This window comes from Odontesthes bonariensis, chromosome 11 (genome assembly GCF_027942865.1).
Source record: "Odontesthes bonariensis isolate fOdoBon6 chromosome 11, fOdoBon6.hap1, whole genome shotgun sequence".
Lineage (NCBI taxonomy): Eukaryota > Metazoa > Chordata > Actinopteri > Atheriniformes > Atherinopsidae > Odontesthes > Odontesthes bonariensis.
In genome coordinates this window covers 6,864,059-6,891,884 of record NC_134516.1, presented here as the reverse complement: position 1 = coordinate 6,891,884, position 27,826 = coordinate 6,864,059, and the positions used below count along the sequence as shown (strand labels likewise).

Sequence of the window (27,826 nt, the reverse complement as noted above, 5' to 3'; positions counted from 1 at the left end):
CAGCGCATCATCCTGTAACTGAGGTGCACAGCTGCTCTGGTGCTGCTGAGCCTCACAGAGCCTTCAGCTGACCCCTGATCCCGCTCTCAGAGGTCTTCCTTCTTATGTGAGCGGGTCACTCCGAAGTGGAAGTGCTTTCAGACTAAGTGGGCCCACTGAGGTCAGCAGGGACTCGGCAGCTCCCTGAAGGGCTGCTCGCCCGTATGGGCTCTTTGTCTGCTTTCAGAAAGGAATGCTGCAGTTACGTAACGGCAGAGTTCTGATGGCTCCCGATGAGCTGAGAGTAAAACACGTTTTCTTTTCTGCAGAGCCGAGGCGTCGCCATCATTCTCCTCTGATGAAACACTTCGGCTCTCCTCCAGCGGAGGAATAGTCCGTTTAAAACGGAAATAAAAGCATCTTCGGCCGTTGGAAATGGGTCAGCCATTCAAGTGATTTTGGTCGTAAATAATAACCAAATGGATGCCATAACAAAATGTTTTTGCGGTAACTCCACCTCAGGCACAAACCTTCCCTCTTTTTGCAGCAGCAGCCTGACAGAAATGACTTTACGTACATATTAAAGCCTCTTTTCTCAGTTTTAAATCATTGCCAGTGTGTGTTTAGCTCATCACATTTTTCCAGTTTCTCTTGATGCTTTTTCCTTGCATCACTTCGTGCTCTGACTTTTAAACTGACGAGCAAAAGTGGTAGTTTCCTCACTTGGAACATGCAAGCTGTACTTATGCAGCGCGCTGATCTGCCAGCATGTGGCTGAGAGCTGGCAGCGGGTTTAACTGAACACGCTCGCAGTCTGATGGCCTGCACGTACAGTCAAACCTCAGCTCTCTACCTGAGCCTCAGCTTCAGGTTCACGGCAGCTTCCTAATCCCGAGCTGAGGTCAGCGAGGGTTAATGTCACATTTCCTCAGCAACAGATGGGCCGCATGACAGCGAGCTCCACGGGGGAAGTAAAAGAGGAGGAGGAAGGGAGAGAGACTCTTCCACAGGAGGTTTGTTTAGCTGATGGGAGGAGATAGTCTGCTGAGCTTTGACCCATAACTCTGACGTAAAAGGAAAAAACAACTTCTACAAGTTGTGTTGATCGGGAGACATCAGAGTACTTTATGGAACCTTTAAGTTATATACTGTGTTATATACTATGTTATTATCCTATGTTATTATACTATGTTATATACTATGTTTTATACTAACCAGGTACAAGATCAGCTCTGAATCTCTTCAGTAATCCGTCTCTTTCCTGTTGCTGCATCTGAACTGAGCCACAGAGCTCAACACGGGAAGAGAAACAGAGTTCAGCTTCATTCAAGACATCACTTTTCCTTTTTATTACTCTAATGGCTGCAGTCACAGTAAAAACGGTCGTTGGTAAAAAAAAAAAAAAAAGAGAAGGTGATGTTCAGCAGAGAAAAAAAGACTAAAAACAATAAAAAAATATTAAATATGGCATTAATAAGCAAAGGCAAGAAGAAAAGATTCATAAAACTTATTCAGGAGTTTTCCATTATTTCCATTTCTGTTGCCTTCAGCTCCCTCTTGTGGCTCTTTGCCTGAAAGTAACTGCACATATTTTGGTGTTACTGTCATCTTTATCTCGTCTAACCCTGCTGATTATGTCTCAAGTCGAAAAAATATTTTACATTTACTACAAGTGATAATTAAAATGCATTGCTCAAGAGATTTTATGTTTATAATACACTATAAAGGGTGAACTGTTACTCAAAACAAGGTTAAAGATAAGTGATTTTAATTGGCCACTTTGCCCAAGATAGCTGGAAATATAAATATTATAGAACAGTCCTGAATAACTTTGACCACAGTTCAGTTTGAATGCTTTTAAAGAAGAATAAAAGCTGAAATACAGCTTTGGTTCAGAGTAAAACGGAGAAGTGTCTCTGCTTCAACAATAAATGACAGAGTTAACGCATACTCTATGGAAAGCAGATGCAACACGTGACACACTTAAAGGTCAAACTATGCACGTGAACTACACTGAAACCCTTCAGCTGTAACTTTGTATATTTCTTTGTGAATGTAGGCCATGTTTGTTTGTCTTCCACGGCTACATGAGGTGGAAGTGGGCGTTTCTGCTCGTGCACCAGCAGATCTGAGTCAGGCAGCAGTGCGAGACAGGAAGCCAGCTGTGAGAAAGTAAGAGGTGAAAATCTATTAAAACACAAAATGGTGAAGGAGAGTCTCAGATTGTGTCAATTACAGCCTGAAATCTTGTTTTATAGATAGATAGATAGATATGTAGGATCGTAGTTTCCGACGACCTAACTAACTTAACTAACTCAGAACTCCCACCCACTCCATCCCACGTGCTGTCTTTCTTACCTTTGTCCTTTATTCTGAAAGCATAAAACTGAAGTGTTGCGGGTTAATTTGTACTCGTGTTGCGCTCTTGTGTTCAGATGAGCGATGTCTGCAAAGGCAGGAGACACTTTGTGCGTCTTTATCAATGGGAAAAAGGTAAATTAAACCTTACTGACCGCTTTTCAGAGGTTTATCTGCTGTTTTAATGACAGTTTTTGACTCATGTTTGCATTTGATCTATTTATTTATATTTAATCACCGACGATGATCGTGACAATAGTTCCGTTTCGATTCGGAACAGACGGTATAGATGAATAGCTGGAGGTGTTATGTCCATATTTGTGTCCCATCATGTTCTATAACGGATATGAGCCGTTTGGTTTGGACCGAATAAAAGCTCCACTGGTCAAACTCGTAAAATACAGCAAATTCTCATTTGTTCAAAAGTTTTTTGCAACAGTTTCACAGTGTAAATTAATCACAGAAATGTTTTTTTATGTTTATTTACTCTGTGAGACAGTTTGCTAAGAATACACGCTATAAAAAAGTGATGAAATCTTGAATTTACTCATTTATCTGTAAATCCAAGCTATGATTAACTGTATCATATCTGTATGTGAATATATAATGAGGAGAGTCTGGTTAGAACTGTATTTGACTTAATTTGCATTCAGTGAGAATTCAGAACTTTGGGGGTTTCTGGGAAGTCGTAGAAAGTTCCTCTTGTTCTGAGAAATGTGTGGAAATTAAATTACATGGGTCCAGACATTTTTAAACAGGAGCTATTATGAATCACATTGTCTGTTACTCGTCTGTTGAATAATGCGCTCAGTGAAACTTGTGTAATAAATGCTCTTTGACTTTATTTGAATTTAAAGCTTTGATGTGATAAAGAACATTTAGCCGTTAAATTAAAAGCAACAAACGGTTCTTATATTAAACATTTTTGGTATTTTGTACTTAATTAATGACAGAATATGGAAGCTAAATGCATTTTGATCAACATGTTGAACCCTCAGATAATTCAAGAGCCAGATTTTAAGCAGCAAATGATGAGAGAAACTGAAGAGGTGGTTATTTTCTTTAAAGCCTTGGTGTGAAAGTTAGAAGTTGTGATGCTGCTGCTTTGTGTTTGAACAGGTGACGGAGGACCATGCAGATCCTGAAACGATGCTGCTATCCTTCCTCAGAGGGAAGCGTATCCTTCACACTTGGCTCCAAATCCACAATTGAAGCTTGATGGTTGTGTTTTTCAGTAGATGATGTTAGAGGCTTGTTGGATCCTTGACTCTTCCTCCAGTGAGGTTAACGGGAACCAAGTCTGGATGTGGTGGTGGAGGCTGTGGGGCGTGCACGGTTATGGTGTCACGCTACCAACCTGCCACCAAAACCATCATGTATCCTTTATGACAACCGTGTCGGTCTTTGCTTGTTTGTTCTGTCGGCTGAGACTCATTTTGAAGTTAAACGGGAGCTCGGATGCTTTTTATTATCTTCTGCAGTAGTTTTACATTGTTGCTCACTTTAGAAGGTCATAGTTTCAGTTAGCGTAGTTAATATTGGGAAAGGTAATGCCCTTGAGCCAAGTGCTCTGAAAACTTGGGCTGTGTTCGAAACTGCATACTACATACTACATACTTCATACTACATACTGCATACTACATACTACATACTACATACTACATACTGCATACTACATACTACATACTGCATACTACATACTACATACTACATACTACATACTACATACTGCATACTACATACTACATACTGCATACTACATACTACATACTACATACTACATACTGCATACTACATACTACATACTGCATACTACATACTACATACTACATACTACATACTACATACTGCATACTACATACTACATACTGCATACTACATACTACATACTACATGCTGCATACTACAAACTACATACTGCATACTGCATACTACATGCTGCATACTTCATACTACATACTACATACTACATACTACAAACTACATGCTGCATACTACAAACTACATACTGCATACTACATGCTGCATACTACATACTACATACTACAAACTACATGCTGCATACTACAAACTACATACTGCATACTGCATACTACATGCTGCATACTTCATACTACATACTACATACTACATACTACAAACTACATACTACATACTGCATACTACATACTTCACACTACATACTACATACTACAAACTACATACTACATACTGCATACTACATACTTCACACTACATACTACATACTACATACTACATACTGCATACTACATACTGCATACTACATACTGCATACTACATACTACATACTGCATACTACATACTTCATACTACATACTGCATACTACATACTGCATACTACATACTGCATACTACATACTACATACTGCATACTACATACTTCATACTACATACTACAAACTACATGCTGCATACTACATGCTGCATACTTCATACTACATACTACATACTACAAACTACATGCTGCATACTACATACTTCACACTACATACTACATACTACATACTGCATACTACATACTACATACTACATACTGCATACTACATACTACATACTGCATACTACATACTTCACACTACATACTACATACTACATACTGCATACTACATACTGCATACTACATACTGCATACTGCATACTACATACTGCATACTACATACTTCATACTACATACTACATACTTCATACTACATACTACAAACTACATACTTCATACTACATACTAAAAACTACATGCTGCATACTTCATACTACATACTACATACTACAAACTACATACTACATACTGCATGCTGCATACTACATACTGCATACTGCATACTACATACTACAAACTGCATACTACATACTACAAACTACATACTACATACTACATGCTGCATACTACATACTACATACTACATACTTCATACTACATACTACAAACTACATGCTGCATACTACATACTACATACTACATACTTCATACTACATACTACATACTACATACTACATACTACAAACTACATACTACATACTGCATACTACATACTTCACACTACATACTACATACTACAACCTACATACTACATACTGCATACTACATACTTCACACTACATACTACATACTACATACTACATACTGCATACTACATACTGCATACTACATACTGCATACTACATACTACATACTGCATACTACATACTTCATACTACATACTGCATACTACATACTGCATACTACATACTGCATACTACATACTACATACTGCATACTACATACTTCATACTACATACTACAAACTACATGCTGCATACTACATGCTGCATACTTCATACTACATACTACATACTACAAACTACATGCTGCATACTACATGCTGCATACTTCATACTACATACTACATACTACAAACTACATGCTGCATACTACATACTTCACACTACATACTACATACTACATACTGCATACTACATACTACATACTACATACTGCATACTACATACTACATACTGCATACTACATACTTCACACTACATACTACATACTACATACTGCATACTACATACTGCATACTACATACTGCATACTGCATACTACATACTGCATACTACATACTTCATACTACATACTACATACTTCATACTACATACTACAAACTACATACTTCATACTACATACTACATACTAAAAACTACATGCTGCATACTTCATACTACATACTACATACTACAAACTACATACTACATACTGCATGCTGCATACTACATACTGCATACTGCATACTACATACTACAAACTGCATACTACATACTACAAACTACATACTACATACTACATGCTGCATACTACATACTACATACTACATACTTCATACTACATACTACAAACTACATGCTGCATACTACATACTACATACTACATACTACATGCTGCATACTACATACTACATACTACATACTTCATACTACATACTACAAACTACATGCTGCATACTACATACTACATACTACATACTTCATACTACATACTACATACTACATGCTGCATACTGCATACTGCATACTCATCGATCAGACACTATGAAGAGCGTTTACCCACAATGCATTTCGCTCCTGCCCGAGCCGAAATCAGCCGGCCTGAAGCTGATTTCACTTAACACATTGACTCCCGAGTCACGTAAAACTACGTTTTTACTGCCCATGCGTTGGTTCCCAAATGGTAAAAATACGTTTTTACGTTTTTTTTTATGGATTCTGAATCTATACATTCTAATGCACATTCTGTGTGATTTTTGTAATTATGTGATGAACAGATGGCCGCCTTGGTTTAGCTAAGGATAGCTCGCTAATGGCGGCACCTAGAGACACGCAGTTTTGACCCACAAAGAGTTTAAAGTCTCAGCTTTCAAACAAGTCATAACATGTTTCAGTGGCCCTATCACATAATATGCTGTGACTGTACAAAAAACGTCAAAAAAATGGTTTAGAACGCTGGGATTCTACGACATAATTCCGTAAACACCGCCGGTATTCAATGTGTTAAGCTCTAAACTATGTAAACTTTAGCAACATTTGAAACATTTTCAGGAGAGAAAGTAGTCGTTTAGATCCCCAACGTGTTGAAAACCTGACAAAATACCGGCTATTTACAATTTTGTTCCCACGAATTCGGCGCTACTAAAGCTAGCCGCAGTGAGCTAACGCACTTCCGGTTATTTTCACAAAATAAAATACCCGTTGCATTTTATCATAGGGAAAGCCATTACCATACAATTGGTGCTTTTGTTTTGAAAACAGGAAGTGAACCTACCCTCGTTGTAGCTAGCTTGAAACTGCCGTTTTGACAGGGAATGACGATCGGCGACGTCACGTTACGTTGCATCTTGGGTAGTTTGAGTATGAGTAGTAACCTCATGATGCATACCCAACATTTTGGAGAATCTAGTATGCATCCGGGAAAAAAAGTCAGTATGAGTAGTATGAGTAGTAGGAGAAGTATGCGGTTTCGAACACCACCATGGTGTCCACAGGAACCTGGTGCTTACGCTGGCAGGCTTCCAGAAGTCCACCAATCAGAAGAGAATGGGTTTGTTAGGGAGGGGCCTCTTAAAGAGTCAGGATATAACATAAATATATGTAACATTTTGTAACTTTGACTCATGCAAAGCTCCTTTAGTATATAAAGGTTAAAATTGGCAATCAATGATTTTTTTTCCTCTTAGCTTTTGGCTTGTTGCAGAATTAGAATCCTGATTTAAATTCCAAACATGCAGCATTTTATTAAGAAAACAAGTGGGTGAATGTAAACTGCTCACCTGCCAGTGTAGTTTGGACGTTCACAGGTGAACTTCTGTTCCCTACTGAGAACCAAATAACTGCACCATCACTTGCAGACATTTCCAAGTCTAAAACAGACTCTGGATGGAGACAAACTAAAGAACAGATTTCAATGGATCTCAAACGCTGGTTTCATAAAGGCGCACGTATCTTTCCTTTATAAAACAATTAATTACGTGTCTAACTACACAGGAAACAATACAAGTGAAAATACATTGAGCCTCTTTCAGAAAAGCCTCTTTGCTCTGATTGGCCGGCTGCACTGGTCTGATCAGACTCCGCCCACTGTTTAAATTTAAAATTTGAAAAGTCAATCGACGCAAACATAGTGCACGAATCTGAAATAATTTCTACTGTTTTCCAGGAAATTTAACCCCTAAAATACCTTTAACGGTAGATGGTTGTTTTTTGTCTCTGATGCTTTTGATTCGGTGACATTTAGTAAAGACGACGTCAAATATTTAACGCCAAATTGGATTTTATTGGGACTCTCAGGCAGCAGCGATGTACTCACTATCTGGTACAATGTACCTAACTTTTACTTATTAGCATTAAAGACCGCATTAAACAGGCTGAGCATGTTTCCATGCCAACAGATAACAGATATTTTGCTTGTATTGTTCTAAAATCAGTGGATCTAATATGTTTGATAATAATACTGCAATCATTCACCTCAAGCTAATGTCTGAACTTTGGGATTTTACTGACAGAATGTGCTCAACATGTCCAAGGAGTTGGATCCATTTTGTCTCGATGAGTTAATGTTTACTCTTATTAACAGAAATATAAACAGACCAGCAAACAGGAGCCTCCGATCGGTGCGAGCCTTGTCTCCACGGGGGGTCAGAGGTCAGATTTTACACCCGTTATCGCTCTGCCAGGGAGAAGGAGGGACGGTTTTTATTGCTGTCTCTATGCCAGCATGATTCAGCAATTTCCCTTTGTTGGGAGCTGCAGATCCAAAATAATTTGGGGAGAAATACTCTGAAGGAGCACGTTTTTAGTTTCAGAGATAAAACACGAAGGCTCCAACAGAATGTTACAGCTCCCATTTCCTCCGTTTTTAGGGTTTGTTGATTTAAAAAGTGGAACCATTTTGGAAAGCCAGCAGCTTGTCAGTTTACCTCCTGGTGCTTGTTCGGTGCCTCGGCTGCAGAAGTGGGATTTTAAGTGATTCTTGTAGCTGCTGTAACAGAAGTCATAGTTACGACGAGTTGAGTTTCCCTTCACTGCAGCGTCAGCCACTACTCTGCCAATGCCTGCCTCCTGCCGCTCTGTCAGCTGCACGGAGCCGCCGTCACCACGGTGGAGGGCATCGGCAGCTCCAAGGCCAGGATCCACCCGGTGCAGGTGAGTGCTGGGAGGCCTCAGCCTGACACCATCAGGTCTAAGTCTGATTGGACTTAGACGTTGGCCACTTTCTTCTTCATTTGTCAGATTATGACCCGCACAGGTTTTCTTTTCCGATGAACTTCAGAGAGTTTATGTAAAAATATTAGGGTTGGGCGAGTTAACTCGTTAGTTATTTAACGCCGATAAATATTTAATCGCACATTAACGCAGGTTTTTAAAAAAAAGTTCAGAGAGACAGGAAGCAGAGGGCAGAGAGAGGGGGAACGACACAGGGCCGTCCGATTCAGGAGTGGAACCGGGGCCAGCTGCAGCGAGGACTGTAGCCTCTGTACATGGGGCGCCTGCTCAACCCACTACGCCACGGACCACCCCGGTTTTATTATTTATTTTATTATTGTAAAAGTCTGTGGCTCACAGGCTTTTATTTTGTAAAAGTCTGTTGCTCACAGGCTTTTATTTTGTAAAAGTCTGTCGCTCACAGGCTTTTATTTTGTAAAAGTCTGTTGCTCACAGGCTTTTATTTTGTAAAAGTCTGTGGCTCACAGGCTTTTATTTTGTAAACGTCTGTTGCTCACAGGCTTTTATTTTGTAAAAGTCTGTTCCTCACAGGCTTTTATTTTGTAACAGTCTGTCGCTCACAGGCTTTTATTTTGTAAACGTCTGTTGCTCACAGGCTTTTATTTTGTAAACGTCTGTTGCTCACAGGCTTTTATTTTGTAAAAGTCTGCTGCTGTCTGCTGTGGAACCGGAAAAGAAAGTAATCGGCGGATCCACCAAACCTGGAGAAGGGTACGGAACTTTTACTCGGCCATTTTCATTTTAAAGTTCTTCCAGACGGCGGAGTCGACAGAACCAAAGTCATCTGTAAACTCTGCCAAGTTGAATTGTCTTCTCAGCGTAGTAGTTCCAGTCTAAAATATCACTTAAAGGCAAAACACACAACTGATAGCAGCAAGTCATTCAAGGAAACAGACAGTGGAGCGAGGCTTCTACATAAAAACTACAGAAAGATGCTGATGTTAAAAGTGTGTTTGCACAACAAATGTTATGGCACTTCCATTCATATGGCAGCACATTTAAAATAAAGCTAAATGCTAAAAGCTATACACTACTTTTGGATTCATTTTGGGATTCTGCGTACAAATGAGATTAATCGTGATTAATCAGGGAAATCATGTGATTAATTAGATTAAACATTTTAATCGTTGCCCAGCTTGCCTCAACTTATAAAATCAGGACGCAGCCCGCCCTCTCTCCTGCTTTTAAACCTTTGTCCTGAAGCCTCCTCGTGCTATCAGCAGGAAGTTGGCTCACTCTGAGTGACTTTGCAAAAACATGAAAAAGATGCCTCCATTTTCCCGCTGCAATCCAAACTGATCTCAGGATTCATGCAGCTGTCCCTCTCACTTCCAGCTGATTATCACCTTCTCAGAAAACATGACAACCTGAGGTTTAATGAAAGCAAGACACTTAATTTTAGGCAAGGCAAGGCAATTTTATTTGTAGAGCACAATTCGTACACAAGGCAATTCAAAGTGCTTTACAGCTACATAAAATCACAAGAAGGCAATGAAATCATTAAAAAAAAAAATAATAATAATAAAAAAAATTGTATGATGGCCACGTCTGGCCCATGTATTTGATACACAAGAACTTTAATTTTGGAGCATGAATGAAGATTTAGGGCATTAAACTCTCTTTCTTTTGTTTCCACGTGAACCGAGTGAGACATTTATTATTAAACTCTTTCTCGTCTTCTGAACTTCATATTTAATGCGTTTAAAGCTTGTAATTTCACAGAGATCCTGATGAGCTTGAAGCCGATCTGAGTTTTCACATGTAAACAAACTCTCAAATAAAACACAGAGTTTTATAAAGTGACTCCAGACTTCTGAGCCTGAGCAGCTTTTGTGATTCCAGGAGCGAATAGCGAAGGCTCACGGCTCCCAGTGTGGCTTCTGCACTCCGGGGATGGTGATGTCCATGTACGCTCTGCTGAGGAACAAACCCCAGCCAACCATGGAGGACATCACTCAGGCCCTGGCTGGTTGGTTTTCTCTCCATAATGTTTAGTTATTCCGTCATCATGCTCAGGATGTGTAGTTAGAAACTTCAAACCTGCACTCTGCTGAAACTGCTCTTCTTTCTGACATTTCTGTTCTTTTACTTTTCGATTGAGCAGCTTTTTACATCATCGTAGGGTTCTGACTGACAGTTTGAGGACTTTGGTGGGCATCTCCGGATCAGCCTGAGATCAGTTTTCTTACCTTTCGGGCAGATTTGTGTCCCCGTGTGCCACTTCACTGGAAAAAATCAAAGTCCTTCCAAGTATATTTGTCTAATTTCTCGTCAAAATATCTCATTACACTTAATATAAGACACAACTGCCTAACAAGCACCATTTCAGCCAGATATAGGGACTTGTTTGAAGACAATACATCTGGAATATCTTGTTAAATGAAAAAGTCTTGAAAACAAATTGTTTTGAGTCATATTTCACATGAAACAAGCTTTTTTTTTTACATTTGAAGAGGTTTTTAAGCTAATCTCAAGATCACTTTTATCTCAAAAGTCCTAAATATCACATCTTATTTCAAGAAATTTTGACAAGCAGATTTTCACTAGTTCCATTGGCAGATTTTGTTTGCTTATTTCAAGCAAAAACCTCTTGTATTTGTTGTTTCTTATTTTTGATGGGGCATTTTTTCCAGTGTTTGAACTGTGGTGTGCCCCAAGCTTCTGTTCTGGGACCTCTTTTGTTTGCTCTGCATTTACTACCCCCTTTAAAGGGGCCTCATGTTATGCACATGATATATCCTGTTGGACATTTACAATATCTATCCTTCAGGACTGTAGCGATGCCATCTGCTAAATATCTTTCACAAATCCTGTTGGTGCTCCTGAAAGCTTTGTTTCCATATATTTACCTTATGTTTCTGTATTTATTCTCAGTTTCTGTGTACTTTTCTTCAGTGAACCATAGTTTTCTGATTGTTTCAGTCCTCCGTTAGCCCTGTGCTCAGTGTATGTGTTGTTGCCTTTCAGGTAATATGTGTCGCTGTACTGGATATCGACCCATTGTGGACGGCTGCAGGACCTTCTGTCAGGTAGAAGTTGCCGTCATTCAGGAATAATAAACTCTGTTTAGACTTGGTCACAGTAACAGTTGTTACAGAAAAGCTCTCTGTGTGTTATCGCTGAAATATTCTCAATGTTTCCGCCCCCAGGAGGCCAACTGCTGCCAAACCAACGGTGGAACAAAGTGTTGCTTTAACGGGGAGGAAAATAACGATGAACCTGAGAACGTGAGTTCAACTTTCATTTCTTCTTCGGTCCTTTTTCTTCTCCTGTGTCAGTTCTCTCAGTTTTTCCTTCCCTCTTAGATTCATCATGAAGGGAAGCTGATGTTTCTGCCCTTATCCTCTTTTATCCTTTCACTGAAACCCAGCAGAGTCTACTTTTAGCTCCCTCTGTCCTGCTCTGTGTTTTAAACATTTTCTTTCATTCCTCTGTCACCGGCAGGAAAAACCACAGCTGTTTGACAAGGAGGAGTTCCTTCCACTGGACCCCACACAGGAGCTGATCTTCCCTCCAGAACTGATTGTGGGTCATCAGCTGAATCGGTGTTTCAGTTCATGGAACTTAAACCCACTCTCATTTCAGCTCAGTGACGTTTCTTTTTAAAATGCTCCCCAGCTGATGGCAGAGACGGCAAACCCACAAACCCTCACCTTTCTCGGGGAGAGGATGACCTGGGTGTGCCCCGCCTCCCTGGAGGAGCTGGTCCAGCTCAAGACCAGGCACCCCGTGGCGCCGCTGGTCATGGGCAACACCAACATAGGTCTGCGAGGATCATTCACAGAGTTTGTCCAATGAATTACAACATAATAGCTGAGATGTAACAGGTTATTTGATGTCATTGATGATGTAAAAAGATCCTCAGGAGACAAAATGCTCACGTTCTTATCATCTGGATCGCATGCAGATGAGATGATTGATGGATAAACTTGAGATCAACCCACTTGAACCAAACTGTGGTGTTTCTGCTTTGTGCTGAAGGTCCGGACATAAAGTTCAAAGGCATCTTCCACCCGCTGATAATCTCCCCCATCAGAGTCCAGGAGCTGTTTGAGGTCTCTCAGACTCCTCAGGGTGGGTAACCAACATCTGCCTGGTCAGTTTTGTCACTTTGAACGACTCATCGCAGCTCAGAGTTTTCAGCTTTGTTTGGGTGCCGTTGGGACTCTCTGCAGGTGTTCGGGTGGGAGCGGGTTGCAGTCTGTCCGAGGTCCGCTCTGTGTTGGAGAAGCTGGTTCCTCAGCTGCAAGAGGAGAAGACTGAGCTGTTCAGAGCCCTGATCCAACAGCTGGGGAACCTGGGAAACCAGCAGATCCGGAACGTTGCGGTAAGGAGGACTCCCTCGTTGTCTGTTTCTGGCTCCTTCTTCAGGAGAATCGGTGGCTTCATCACATCATTTAGTTCAATGGGATGTTAAAGCCCCCATTTAACATCAACCAGTAACTGTGACCGAATACACTGCTCAAAGGGAACACCTAAACGACACAATGTCAGTGACAGCTCTGTGAAATCAACCTTCCAGTCAGGAAGCAGTATTGACTGTGAAGCAGTTCCACCTGTGCAAATGGAACAGACAGCAGGTGGAAACCAGAGGCAATTAGCAAGACCACGCCTATAAAGGAGTGGCCTCCTGTGGCTGAAGTGCTTGAAAACATGAAAAGAGTCTGGATTGTCTAACATCAGTGACTTGAATTTGATGCTAAGGTAAGCCAGTGGAGCTCAATGAACAGAGGGGTGACGTGTGCTCTTTTCGGCTGACCAGAAGACCAGACGCGCCGCCGTGTTCTGGACCATCTGCAGCGGTTTCACAGCACAGGCTGGGAGATCGGTTAGGAGGGCGTTGCAGTAGTCAAGAGATGACCGTAGCCAAGGACGTCAGTTTGATTTCAGAAGTGCTGGGGACAATTAACATAAACCTGAGTAAGGTTTGAAAAGTGCTGGGTACAAGCTAGGCCCATTACTTCCGAATTGAGGTTTCATGATAAATAATAGGCATTGCATTCAATGATGCGTATTGACGCGATATTGTCCCCATATTAAAAGTTAAAAGCCATCTGCGCGGTCTTGTTTAGGCCGTCGGAAACATCCTGGGTTGGGACAAACTTAAGAGTAGCCCTATTCGTATTTCAAAATCCGTATATTAGTACAAAACACGATTTCGGTTATTGCACAGCCCTTGACAGACCAACAAATCTCAGACAAACCTCGACCAAGCAAGAGCGCATCAGGAGACGTAGCCTGGCCACAAACAGCCCTTGCCCTGACAAAGTTTTCAAACATTGCCAGGCTATGAAACGACGGGCAAGAGTGAACGAGCAGCAACCCCTCTGTGAAATAAGTTTTCATTCATTGTCTATCTCACCTGATATGCATCATAAACACTGACGAATCTTCACCTGCAACACCAGCGACGTCTTTCATCGCTCGTTACACTGTAACAGACTGCAGACCGCAAGTGCAGTGTGTGGGAGCGGAGCGGATTCAACATAGTTGCTATTCAGCAATGGGGGCTGATCGCAAGCGCATTCATACAAGGAGAGCGAAAGCAGAGCGGATCAAATAGTCTTTGGTTAGGAGAATGCCATGATATAAAATGATAGTTTTTAGCAAAAGCGGCGTTTGCACTTTCTCTACTTTTTTAAAGTGGCGGGGACAAATCTGCTCGTCAGACAAAGTGCCGGGGACGCGTCCCCACCGTCCCCGGGGGAAATGACGCGCCTGACCGTAGCCTGCACCAGGAGCTGGGTGGCGTGTTGGGTTAGGTACAGCCTGATCTTTCGTATGTTTAGCAATGCAAAGCGGCACGATCGAGCAACGGAGGTAACGTGATCTTTGAAGGTTAGTTGATCATCAATCATGACACCCAAGTTTTTAGCTACCTTTGATGGAGCAAGAGATAGGGATTCAGTTTGGATGCAGATGGTGGGGTGTACGGTTGGTTTGGGAAGACGAGCAGTTTGGTTTTAGAGAGGTTCAGTTGGAGGTGATGGGCTTTCATTCATGTCGATATGTCAGAGAGACGGTCTGAGATTCATGCTAAGACCGTGTGGTCGTCAGGTGGGAATGACAGATAGAGCTGGGTATCGTCAGCATAACATTGGTATGAGAAGCCATGTGATGGGATGATCTGGCCCAGTGAGGAGGTGGAAATGGCAAAAAGAAGAGGTCCCAGTACTGAACCTTGGGGGACCCCTGTGGCGAGGTGGTGCGCTGCAGAAGTGTGACCAAGCCAGGATACTTTGAATGACCGACCACTGAGGTATGATTCAAACCAGGAGTGTGCTCTCCCTGTGATGCCCACGCTGGAGAGTATGGACAGAAGGATGCAATGGTTAAAAGTGTCAAACGCAGCCGATAGGTCGAGCAGGATAAATACTGAGGACTGTTATTTTAGTGTTCCCTTTATTTTTTGAGCAGTGTATATGCAGTTTTGCATTTCAGGACTGCGTGAGATGGCAAATAAAGTTGTGAAGAGGCAGTTTAGGCCTAGAAATAAAAGGCTGTGTCTTTGAGGAGCAAAGATGGGCAAAGGATCTGCTGAATGTACAAATGAAGCAAAGCTGATGACTTGCAAAATAAAAACTGATCTCTGATATCTTCTTTGCACATCTTGTAATTGTAGTCTCTTGGAGGCAACATTGTGAGTGCGTACCCCAACTCGGACCTTAATCCTGTTCTGGCTGCCGGGAATTGCAGGGTCGGCGTCATCTGCAGCGGTGAGTCGCCTCCATTTTTCTTCGTATTAGAGGCTAAATTTAAAGCTAAAACAACAGAAGAACCTGTGTTGGTTAAAGAGCTGAAAAAAGAACAGATTCTGTTTAAATCCACCAGAAGGAAGACGGGAGGTTCCACTGAATCAGGACTTCTTTGTGGGTTTTGGGAAAACTACACTGAAACCAGAGGAAATCGTTGTCTCAGTTTTCATTCCCTTTACAACAAAGGTACACGAGTCCTGTTTAAGATCTTTTTCCACTCTTTAGTTTATTTCAGCTTTCTTTTCACCACAACTTTAAGCTTTATTTCTGTACAACCTCAGGAACAATCGAATTATTCGGGTGAAACTGTCGGATTCGTTTAGTTCCACATGATTACAGATGTAGTGCCTCGTATTTCCTGCAGGGGGAGTTTGTTCGAGCTTTCCGTCAGGCGCCGAGGAAGGAGGCCTCCTTCGCCACCGTGACCACCGGGATGAGGGTGCGTTTCTCAGAGGGGTCCAGAGTGGTTCAGGATGTCAGCATCTACTATGGAGGAATAGGTCCGACCACCGTTAGCGCCACCAAAACCTGCAAAGCTGTCATAGGAAGGTCAGAGGGACTTTTCTGCTTATTTACTGCACATTCAATCTTCCAACATTCCTTTTCTACTTTATTGCTCTTCATATCCTTCTGAACAAATATGATCCCCCTTCATTGCTCACTGGTTCGTTCCCATCAGGCCGTGGGATGAAGAGACCCTCAACCGGGCTTACGACATCCTCCTGGACGAGCTGGTCATCCCTCCTTCGGCTCCCGGAGGAAAGGTGGAGTTCCGTCGGTCCCTGACTCTCAGCCTCCTCTTCAAATTCAACCTGGAGGTCCTGCAGAAGCTCAGAGAAATGGTGAAACGGATTCTTTTTGCTCTTTTCAGTGCAAGATGTTGGGTATATCCGGCAGTTTGTTCATGTTAGAGTCTTTATGTTCACAGAACGTGGTCACAGATGAGCTTCCTGAGAAGTTGCTGCCTTTACCCAGAGACATCCAACCCAGCCTGCAGGAGTTCCAGGTCAGAGAACTCAATCCAAGCTTTTACTCACCAACAGTGAACATTTAAAAACAAGCTTGCTTTCCTCTCCTTCAGTTTGTGTCAAAGGACCAGAGCGACCAGGACCCAGTTGGGCGGCCCATGATGCATCGCTCCGCCATCATTCACGCGACAGGCGAGGCCGTGTACTGTGACGACATCCCAAAGAGAGATGGGGAGCTCTTCTTGGTGCTGGTCACCAGCTCTCGACCACACGCTAAGATCACGTGAGGAGAAAATGCCAAGAGGTGAAGCTTCCTGGTCTGCAGACGGCGTTTTTTAATCAGTTTTCTTGTCCAACAGAGGCCTGGATGTGAGCGACGCCCTGCAGCTTCCTGGTGTTGTTGACGTCGTCACAGCCAAAGATATTCCAGGGAAGAAAGCCCGTGAGATGTTCGGTTACAGTGAGGAGCTGCTGGCTGAGAGTGAGGTACAGAAGTTTTATGACAACTAGATTTCTGTAAAGATTAAAAATATATATTTGATGCCTTACTTGGCAAGCTAGCCTGCCAGGCTAATCTGTCTGGTGGAGACCCGGTGATTTGTGATGCTGCCACACGCAGGCAGAAGTGGAAATGCCCACGAGCCTGATTGCTCCACCTGGTCCACGCTGGTCGGATGTGGACCCCCAGACCATGACTCTCATTCTTCCTGTGCTCGAAGCAGGCAACGTATGCAACGCCCTCACCACCTGTCATGTTGCTCGGGAGAGTGATGATGCTGGAGAGCAAGAGTTCGTCTTCCATCCTCACCGCACCGCTGTCTCCTCTGGACTTTGATATGCAAGACGTGCAAGAATCAACAATCTTGTGGCCGGCGATTCAAGCCGAGGTTCTGAAATCTGGGTTTGATGGTACGTGTTGATAAGCATGTGTTGCCTTTCATCTCTGAGCTGCGCAATGAGATAGCCGTGACGTGGAAAAGCCAGCCGCACAGAGAGAAACACCCCTTACCGAGAAACTCACTGTCGGATTGTGATGGGGATAGAATCTCATGGCATCCGCCAAATGCCTCCACTAGAGACGCCAGTAGCGAGCCACCTTCACACGAAGACCTTGTTATCTTTGAGCCGCTTCCAATCAAGCCTCACTGACAAGTGGCACGAGGCAGCGGCCCTGTCAACCAAAGCCCACAAAACCTCTTCTATCTTCATGGCTTACAAATCTGAATCAGAAGGGGATATGACGGCGAAAACAGATACTGCCTTGTGAGAAGAAATCTGCAATATCACAGACTACATTCTCCATCCCTACAAAGTGGCCACGGTGTGTGTTGCGTGCCCAGGCCACAAGAGGGCACCAACACACTGAATGGCCTGTCAACCCTCCCCTGGTCTCATGCGGGGATACGGAGTCCAATTCAAAGTCGCTTCACTTCAAGGAAAATATCTACTCTAAAGCTCAAGGCAAGTCTGTCAAGATTCTCCAGAGACAGATGTGTGCGTTTCTGCTTGTTTGCAGGTGGCGTGCATCGGTCAGATGGTGTGTGCGGTGCTCGCTGATACAAAGGCGCACGCCAAACGAGGAGCGGCAGCCGTGAAGATCACCTACGAGGACCTGCCAGACCCCATATTCACCATCGAGGTCTGCCGTTGATTTTGATTTGCCGTCAGGTGTCGACTCTGTGTTTGGTCATGGCAGCTGATCACTGTGTTTGTCTCAGGACGCCATCGAGAAGTCGTCTTTCTATGAGCCCAAACGAGTGATTGAGAGGGGAAATGTGACGAAGGCTTTTGAAAATGTTGATCGGATTCATGAAGGTAAAAGCTTCTTGATGAGCATTCGTCAGCAAACGGAAGAACAAACATGATTGTGTTGATCTCTGATATCAGGAGGGATTCGAATCGGAGGTCAGGAGCATTTCTACATGGAGACTCAGAGCATGTTGGTCGTTCCTGTCGGTGAGGAGATGGAGTTCGACGTCTACATCTCCACTCAGTGGCCGGCCTTAATCCAGGTTCAGAGACACTATTTTTCTTACATCTATTCCTAATTTTGGTGACACGAGCTGAGCGGAGGAAGCTTCATGTGTTGCTTCAGGATGCGGTTGCCGAGACGCTGAACATCTCGGCTAACAGAGTCACCTGTCACGTCAAAAGGGTGGGTGGAGCTTTCGGAGGGAAGGTCATTAAAACCTCCATCCTGGCGTCTATCACCTCTGTCGCTGCGTGGAAGTAAGTCAAGACGGGAAGAAACGTAACCAGAAATTCCTTTTCGGACTAAAGAAAATGTTTCTGAATGAAATGAGCTGCAACAGAATGGTTGATTCTAATTGTTTTAAGGACTAATCGTGCGGTCCGCTGTGTCCTGGAGAGAGGCGAGGACATGCTGATCACAGGAGGACGCCATCCTGTGCGGGCAACATACAAGGTACAACATCAGCCTGAGTGAATTCACTCAAGATATTAAGCCCTCAAGATAATTTCTGAAATCAGGTTGGATTCATCTGGAGACATCTTGTGTACTTAAAGTTACTTATTTCCACTTTTCCATGTCAAGGTTAAACATCTTGTAAAACAGAATGGATGATATTTGCACCTTTATTTCCTCTTTGAATACCACGTAATGCACAGGAAAGGCATTGAATTTGTTCTTCTTGAGGTGGTTCTTAATGAAAGGATTGTTGTCCTGCAGCAGAATGAATGTAGCATCTATCAGATCAGTTTTCTCAGATCAGTTATTTATTCAAAATTAATGAGAGTAATGAGACAAATTCTGTGACGCACACAGTGTATGATTAGAAACGTCTACTTTGACGAATTATTGTCTGCCGTTTGTTTCAGGTGGGTTTCATGAATGATGGAAGGATCGTGGCTGCAGATATCGAGTACTACGCCAACGCTGGCTGTGCTGTGGATGAATCCACTCTGGTAAGTCGAAGGGTAAATGTTGCACACACAGAAATTTAAAGTGCTGTCACTGATTTACTCCTTCTTGCAGATTGCAGAGAAGATTCTGCTTCACATGGACAACGCTTACAACATCCCCAACCTGCGTGGTCGTGCTGCCTCCTGCAGGACCAACCTGCCCTCCAACACCGCCTTCAGGGGCTTCGGTGTGCCGCAGACCCTCCTGGTGGTGGAGAACATGCTCAACGATGTGGCGCTGTTGCTGGGACGGCCTGCACACCAGGTCTTACCTCCCCTCCTTTGTCCTGTCCAGCAGTATGGCAGCAGAATTGTAATCTGAATACTGTTTTATGCCAAACAAATTTGCTGCAAAGGGAAGCTTTATGAATGTAAAGCTCCCCTTGTTTCCCAACTACTGCTTATTTATTTATTTGTTTCAATACTTTACATATAATAAAGCCGAACCTGACAGGGAAAGAGGGAGAGTAAAGCAATGGAAAGAAATGATCGGAGATCATCATTGATAAACCAGACAACCAGCCGCTGCACCTGCAGAAACCAAACAGAAGACATCCCACGGCTTCTGTGGGGAATCCAGGCAGAGAACCGGAGAAAAAAAAACAACAAAAAAAACACCAGCAGCAACAACACCAGCAGCAAGCACGTATAACACAACCGTGGATACATGGATCCCCCCCCAGAGATCAGAAGCAGGCAGAAAGGATCCCAAGACTAGGCCACCAGCAGCCCCCATGGAGCACAGAACACAGGTAGCCCACAGCAGGGACAACCGTGAATCCACCTAGAAGACTGCCGAGGAAGCCCCCGGACAGAGCCCCCACGACCATAGGAAAGAGGCCTCCCGGGAATCAGTGGCGACAGTCCACCGGCCCTGCCAGGTCCCCGCCACCCAGACAAGAGTAAAACGCCGGACCCGGGCCCCATGAACCCGAGCGCCACCAAACCCTCCCACCTGGCAGAGGCCCCGCTCCATACTCGAGAGGGCCAGGCACCCCAGACAGCCGAACATAGTGGGCCAGCGCATGCCCCCGGCCAAGTGCGATTTGTGTTGTGTACAGGAGCCAGGGGGGAAAGGGGTATGGGGATGTAGAAGATGTAGAAAATGTGGAGGAGAGAAGCTCCCCCTGGAAAGGGCAGCCAGGGACTGGCCACAGTAGGCCCCCCTGTTCCCTGGGACCCCCCACAGGGCAGGAGGGCTCGAGGTCCACCAGGTCCGGGGCCCCCAGCGACCGTATCCAGGGAGCCACACCCAGAAGGCACCCACCTGCCCCCAAAAAACACACGTAGTCACAACATTCGCAGCGACCCGAGCCTGAGACCCACCATCTTACCTCATCTTATCATCCGATGTTGTTCAGTCTGTTTTGTGTTTAACTCTTGAAATCCCTCATCAGATCCAGGAGATCAACATGTACAAAGGGCCGTCTGTCACCCACTACAAGTTTGAGTTCAGCCCAGAGAACATGCTGCGCTGCTGGGAGGAGTGTAAGCTCAAGTGCGACTACAGCGCCCGCCGCAGAGCCATCGACCAGTTTAACCAGCAGAACCGCTGGAAGAAGAGGGGGATGTACATCGCTCCAATCAAATATGGCATCGCCTTTAGCGAGGGCTTCTTAAATCAGGTCTGTGGGGTTCTGCTGAGCTTTAATCTTTCCACATGTGTCTGACTATCAGCAGGCTGGATTATCCAGCAACACATCGAGATGATGAGAATATTTTTCTGTCTGGTTCACAGGCAGCAGCTCTCGTCCACATCTACAAAGACGGTTCTGTTCTGGTCACTCATGGCGGGACGGAAATGGGTCAGGGCATCCACACCAAAATGCAACAGGTACTGTGACAAAGCAGGAAAAGAGCCATGAAAATGCGTGGGCAGAAGCAGAAAACACACACTCAGGTTGTCTGAGCTCTTAGGATATTTACTCTCTGCTCTTTCATATCATAATAACGTGCGCTAAGGGTAACTGAACACCACAGTGTCGGAATGATTGATCTAGGTGTTCTTGAGGAAGTCTGTCAGAATGCTGAAGAAGAGTTTCCCCTCCACACTGAGAAGTGAGATTGATTTGAAATACTCCAGCTTGGTTGAGTTTTCCTCTAGTATCCAAACCCCCTTTGCCTGCCTCCTGTCTGCCACACTGTTTCCACACTGTGCTATTCAACCTTGTAGGGAACACCGCTGGGTCCCGGGGCAGAGCTGGCTCTGGCTGCAGCGACCACCTCCTGCACCTCTCTCCATGTGGGCTCTTTGACATTAAAGGCTCCCACGGGAGATGGTTTGTCCCTGAATGCTCATCCTGTTTTCTGTCAGGTGGCGAGCCGGGAGCTTCACATCCCGACCTCAAAGATCTACATCAGTGAAACCAGCACCAACACCGTTCCCAACACGTGTCCTTCTGCCGCCTCTTTTGGCACCGACGCCAACGGCATGGCGGTCAAGGTGGAGTCTGGTTTCTGCACCTTTTTACTGGTTTTGAGTGTCGTTGTCAATACTAATATCTCATCTTTTTGTCTCTGGCAGAATGCCTGTGAGATTCTGTACAAGCGACTGGAGCCAATCAGGCAGAAGGACCCCAAAGGATCATGGGAAAGCTGGGTATGATTTGCTCAGAAAGGAACACTTGATTGGCTTCCAACATTTTGATGAACTTGTTGTTTTCTTCTTACTTGATGGCAGATCGGTACGGCATTTTTTGAGAAAATCAGCCTCTCAGCCACAGGATACTTCAGGTACGACTAATTTCTGCTTGTCTGAATCTTGTCTGAATAAAGAACCAGTAAGCAGTGTCTTCCTATGTGTCCTCAGAGGCCCGGACCTTTACATGGACTGGAAAAAGATGGAGGGAGAGCCGTATGCCTACTTCACATTCGGAGCGTGTTGCTCTGAGGTGGAGCTGGACTGCCTCACAGGAGACTACAGGGTCCGCACTCAACCAGCTCCTCATCTCTGCACTTTAGCTGACGTCAGCTGACTTTTCTTGTTATGTTTTCCTTCTTCTTGCAGACTGTGAGGACGGACCTTGTGATGGACCTGGGCAGGAGCGTGAACCCATCTGTGGACATCGGTCAGGTGGGACCGTCCTTTTGATTTAACTCAACAAAAGCAGAGGCTCAAAAGGAGACTCTCTACCTAAAGGAGTTGTTGGGCTGAAAACGATTTTGGCGTGCACAGACAGTGTAGCATTTGTCGCTATCTTATTGTAGCTTAGGGTGTTCCCCAGGGTTCAGTCCTGGGACCTCTTAGTTTGTTTTATCCTTTAATACTCTTGATCAAATAGGTCAAATTCCCATTTATATTTATACGCTAATGATGCTGTGATGTAGCATTCTGCGTCTACACCCAATCAGGCTCTTCATCAGCTGCTAAAAGTTTTAAAACTGTCTAACACACTGTGTGACACACTGTCACACAGTGCTCCAGAGACTAATGATTAGCACTTTGATCTCGTCGCAGATCAGACGCACTTTGAGATGAAGAAAGAAAAGGATTGCCAATACGTACATGTAGAGAAAAAAAAATAGTATCCTAGCTAAGGAAACCAACAGATTGTGCCGAAACGTCTCCAATCTCTCGTCCTGAGCGTGCACGAGGCGACTGTGGGAAGAAAAAACCTCCATCAGAACCAGGAAGGGCGGTCATCCTTGAGGGGAAAACAAACACCGTGACACCAGGCCAGGGATACCTGCTGAGAGAGAGAAACACAAGTTAATGACAACAATGATGTCACATGTACATGGAGAAGAAAGAGAGCAGAGGGGGGAGAGGTGCATCATGGGAGCTCCCCCAGCAGGCTGGGCCTATAGCAGCTTAACTATGGGATGTTTCAGGGTCACCTGAGCCATCCCTAACTATAAGCTTTATCAGAAAGGAAAGTTTTAAGCCTGAGCTTAAAGGTAGAGAGGGGCCTGATAACTGAAGGCTCTGCCTCCCAAACTGGCAGCTGGTTCCACAGAGAGGGGCCTGATAACTGAAGGCTCTGCCTCCCAAACTGGCAGCTGGTTCCACAGAGAGGGGCCTGATAACTGAAGGCTCTGCCTCCCAAACTGGCAGCTGGTTCCACAGAGAGGGACCTGATAACTGAAGGCTCTGCCTCCCAAACTGGCAGCTGGTTCCACAGAGAGGGGCCTGATAACTGAAGGCTCTGCCTCCCAAACTGGCAGCTGGTTCCACAGAGAGGGGCCTGATAACTGAAGGCTCGGCCTCCCATTCTACTTTTAGAAACTCTGGGAACCTCAAGTAAACCTGCAGTCTGAGAGCAAAGTGCTCTGTTAGGAAAATATCCAACTGTGAGATCTTTAAGATATGATGGAGCTCGGTCTTTAAAGGGATAGTTCGCCTCTTTTGACATGAAGCTTAATGACATCCCATATCAGCAATATCATTTATGAACATCTTCTTACCCCCTGCTGCGTCCTGTGAGCAGAGTTCCAGCCTCGTTTTGGTGTTGATGAAGGTAGTCCGGCTAGTTGGCTGGGGCTTAAAAAAATAAAGCGTCTTGCTTCTCAAAACAATATGCGTTCAACAGAGTAATACATTTGCATCACAAAATTGTTCTCCAGGAAAAAGTCAGACCTCACTTCGCTTGGCGCTATTTTTGCCTCCCTTGATATCAATGCGTCAAGCCACCTGGCGATAGCTGCACCTGTTACGGTGTTTGCTGCTCGGAAGCAGGGGACTGCTCGGTCTGCTCGGTCTGCACGGTCTGCACGGTCTGCACAGTTTACATTGGACGCATTGATATCAAGGGAGGCAAAAATAGCACCAAGCGAAGTGAGGTCTGACTTTTTCTTGGAGAACGATTTTGTGATGCAAATGTATTTCTCTTTTGAACGCATATTTTTTTGAGAAGCAAGACGCTTTATTTTTCAAGCCCCAGCCAACTAGCCGGACTAGCTTCGTGGACGCCAAAACTCAGCTGGAACTCTGCTCACAGGACGCAGCAGGGGGTAAGAAGATGTTCATAAATGATGTTGCTGATATGGGATGTCATACAGCTTCATGTCAAAAGAGGCGAACTATCCCTTTAAGGATTTAACAGGGAGCCAATAACTTTTCCCTTCTTATAGAAGTGTTTCTTGTCCTCACTCTCACCTTCTTTTCCTTCACCTCTTAGATTGAAGGAGCCTTTACTCAGGGTATGGGTCTCTACACTCTGGAGGAGTTGAAGTTCTCCCCTACTGGGCTTTTGTACACTAGAGGTCCATCTCAGTACAAGATCCCGGCCGTCTGCGACATGCCCCTTCGCTTCAACGTCTACCTGCTGCCAAACTCCGACAACCCCCACGCCATCTACTCCTCAAAGGTCGGCACCAACATGTAGCATATTCTGGAGCCTTTCCTAATGCTCTGTTGTCACATCCATAACATGATGTTCCTGGCGGCTGTTTGGCTTTGCAGGGTATCGGAGAACCCGTCATCTCCCTGGGCAGCTCCGTGTTCTTTGCCATTAAAGATGCGGCGGCGGCGGCTCGCTCGATGTCCGGTCTCGTTGGCCCGTTCTCTCTGGACAGTCCTGCGACTCCAGAGAAGGCCTGCCTGGCCTGCGCTTCCCCGTTCACTCAGAAGGTGATCATTGCTTTCACAGTGTTGATTTGGCACAAAATGTCCGGTAAAAGAAACGTTTATACTTTCAGAAACTGAACATTTTCAGCCCATAAAATAATCAACAAGCTTTTTTCCACATATCAAAAAGACTGGACGTGTGAATTTAACTCAAAATGTCCCTTATTCTGTTCTGCGATTAAATTATTTGACATCTTTCAGCATAGTTTTCACTCCAAAACATACCAAAAAGGGTGCAATACTTTATAATTCATAAAATCAAGTGTGGGGTTCCCCAAGGATCAATTTTAGGCCCATTGCTTTTTAATCTGTACATGTTGCCACTTGGGGATGTCATCAGGAGACATGGCATTAGTTTTCACAGCTATGCTGATGATACACAGCTTTACATTGCCGTGTCTCCTGATGACCCAGAACCAGTTAACGTTCTTTTAAACTGTATTTTAGATATAAAGTCATGGATGGCAGAGAATTTCTTACAGCTCAACCACAGCAAGACTGAAGTTTGAATTATCGGTCCTGAAGACAAGAGAGAGATCATTTTACCCAAACTACAAAACTTTAAATCTTCTCAACATGTGAAAAATCTGGGTGTTTATTTTGACTCTGAGCTGGATTTTATTCCACGTATTAGAAATGTAACAAAGAAAGGATTTTATCATCTTAAAAATATTGCCAGAGTCTGCCTGATGCATGCTTTTATTTCTAGTAGAATAGATTATTGTAACGTCCTGCTCTCTGGTCTTCCCAAAAAAAGTATTTATTACCTACAATTAATACAGAATTCAGCTGCACGTGTGCTGACAAAGACCAGAGGGCGGGAACACATTACACCAGTTTTAAAATCGCTGCATTGGCTCCCCGTGCGTTTCAGGATTGATTTTAAGGTTCTTTTAGTTGTTTATAAATGTCTGAATGGTCTTAGGCCTTCTTATCTATCTGATGTGCTTTTAAATTATGAGCCCTCGCGGGCCCTGAGGTCCTCTGGTACCGGCCTTTTAGTTGTTCCTAAAGTTTGAACAAAAACTTATGGTGAGACGTCGTTCCAATATTATGGACCTCAGGGCTGCAGAGAATGTTGATGTTTTTAAAAAGAGGCTCAAGACCTACCTTTTTAGTTTAGCTTACAGCTGAATTTGATTTCATTTATTCATTTATTTATTTATTTATTTATTTATTTATTTAATATATTTTTGTTTTGTTTTGTTTTGGTTTAGTTTACTTTTATCTATTCATCCATTATTTTAAATATATATATATATATTCTTAATTATTTTATTATATACTTATATACACTTATTTATCCAGTGTTTTCCTCATGGGGATCTTCCACACCGGGGACTATGCCCACTTGGTCTGTGGGGTCATTGCTGTGGGGAGTTTATGCATGAATTAATTTGATTATTGATTTTATTATGTAAAGCACTTTGTGCTGCTTTTTAGTATGAAAAGTGCTTTATAAATAAAGTTTGATTTGATTAATTTGTTTTCTTTTTGTTTGTTTCCAGGTTCCAGCCAACAAGCCAGGATCATTCAAACCGTGGGCCTTGAACATCTGAAACCGAATCAAATTAAAACTAAACTGACCGTTTTCTAATCACAGTAAACTATTGCTGCTATTTTACTCTAAAAGCCTGAATGAAATACCACTACCTGACAAGTTGATTTATTCTTAACCTGAAATGTGAATTAAATGAGTGACTACCTGATTTAGTTGTTTCTTACTGTTAGTAGACAACATGGACAGAAACTCACAGCCAGCAGTTCAACATCTGGGATGCAGAGACGCTCCTTCTCAGCAACATGTCCAGGATTACACCATCTGTTGTGATCTCTGTGATCTCCTCCTTTCCTGTTACCGCCCTGTCTGCGGTCTCTGTCTGCTCGTATAGTCTTAAAGCTGATCGGAGTTGCTCCTGTAGCCACGTCTGTTGAGAAATCTTCATCAACGCTACAAACTCATCCACTTTATCAGGCAGTAATCTCACACTTAATCTCCTGATGATTTAAAGTTCCTCCTCCTTTTTCTCCACATTGTTTCTGCTCTGCGCCCCAGACGTCTCCTCTTCAGCCAGTCGAGGTTTTGCGGTTTTATTCCTGGTGTTGCTGTGGCCGTGGAAAGCTCGGTCAGCTGCTCCAACATGAAGACAATTTTCCCGTTGCCATGGTTACGCATCAAAACATGTATTAAAAAAAAAAAAGTCTGCTACCAGCAAAACTTACAGAATAAAATTACAATTTAAATTTACATGAAACTTTTAATGAATTATTCTACTTATTTCTCACACACAAACCTTTGTCTGATAATTAATCAGTGACTTTGAACATTTCAACCCTTTTTACTCGCAGCTTAAGTCTGGGTTTGGCTTCTGTGCTTTGTTGTGCTGAAGTTGGTTCAGTGAGCGTTCTGTGTGTTCTGCAGCTCAGAGTTTAGCATCAGCATTTCTGCAGCCTTTGGACTGTCTGCTGCATCCTCAGCTGTTATTCTCACCCAAACATGCTGGTGT

General features: G+C 43.7%; 1 protein-coding gene across 1 annotated transcript; it reads left to right on the top strand.

Annotated features, from left to right (window-relative positions):
* Positions 1-2,386: 2,386 nt before the first annotated feature.
* LOC142391533 (aldehyde oxidase 1-like) lies at positions 2,387-27,025 on the top strand. The gene is made up of 35 exons (XM_075477367.1): positions 2,387-2,472; positions 3,457-3,514; positions 3,617-3,713; positions 8,919-9,027; positions 10,951-11,077; positions 12,076-12,137; positions 12,258-12,335; positions 12,553-12,633; positions 12,727-12,871; positions 13,090-13,182; positions 13,284-13,435; positions 15,731-15,824; positions 15,940-16,049; positions 16,228-16,412; positions 16,543-16,705; positions 16,792-16,869; positions 16,945-17,114; positions 17,191-17,317; positions 18,348-18,470; positions 18,550-18,646; positions 18,719-18,843; positions 18,927-19,060; positions 19,169-19,256; positions 19,670-19,756; positions 19,827-20,018; positions 21,151-21,378; positions 21,492-21,587; positions 22,068-22,196; positions 22,278-22,352; positions 22,434-22,486; positions 22,563-22,677; positions 22,761-22,826; positions 24,871-25,059; positions 25,155-25,322; positions 26,828-27,025. Exons 1-35 carry the CDS (start codon positions 2,422-2,424, stop codon positions 26,876-26,878), a joined length of 3,996 nt encoding a protein of 1,331 aa, XP_075333482.1. The 5' UTR covers positions 2,387-2,421; the 3' UTR covers positions 26,879-27,025.
* Positions 27,026-27,826: the final 801 nt, after the last annotated feature.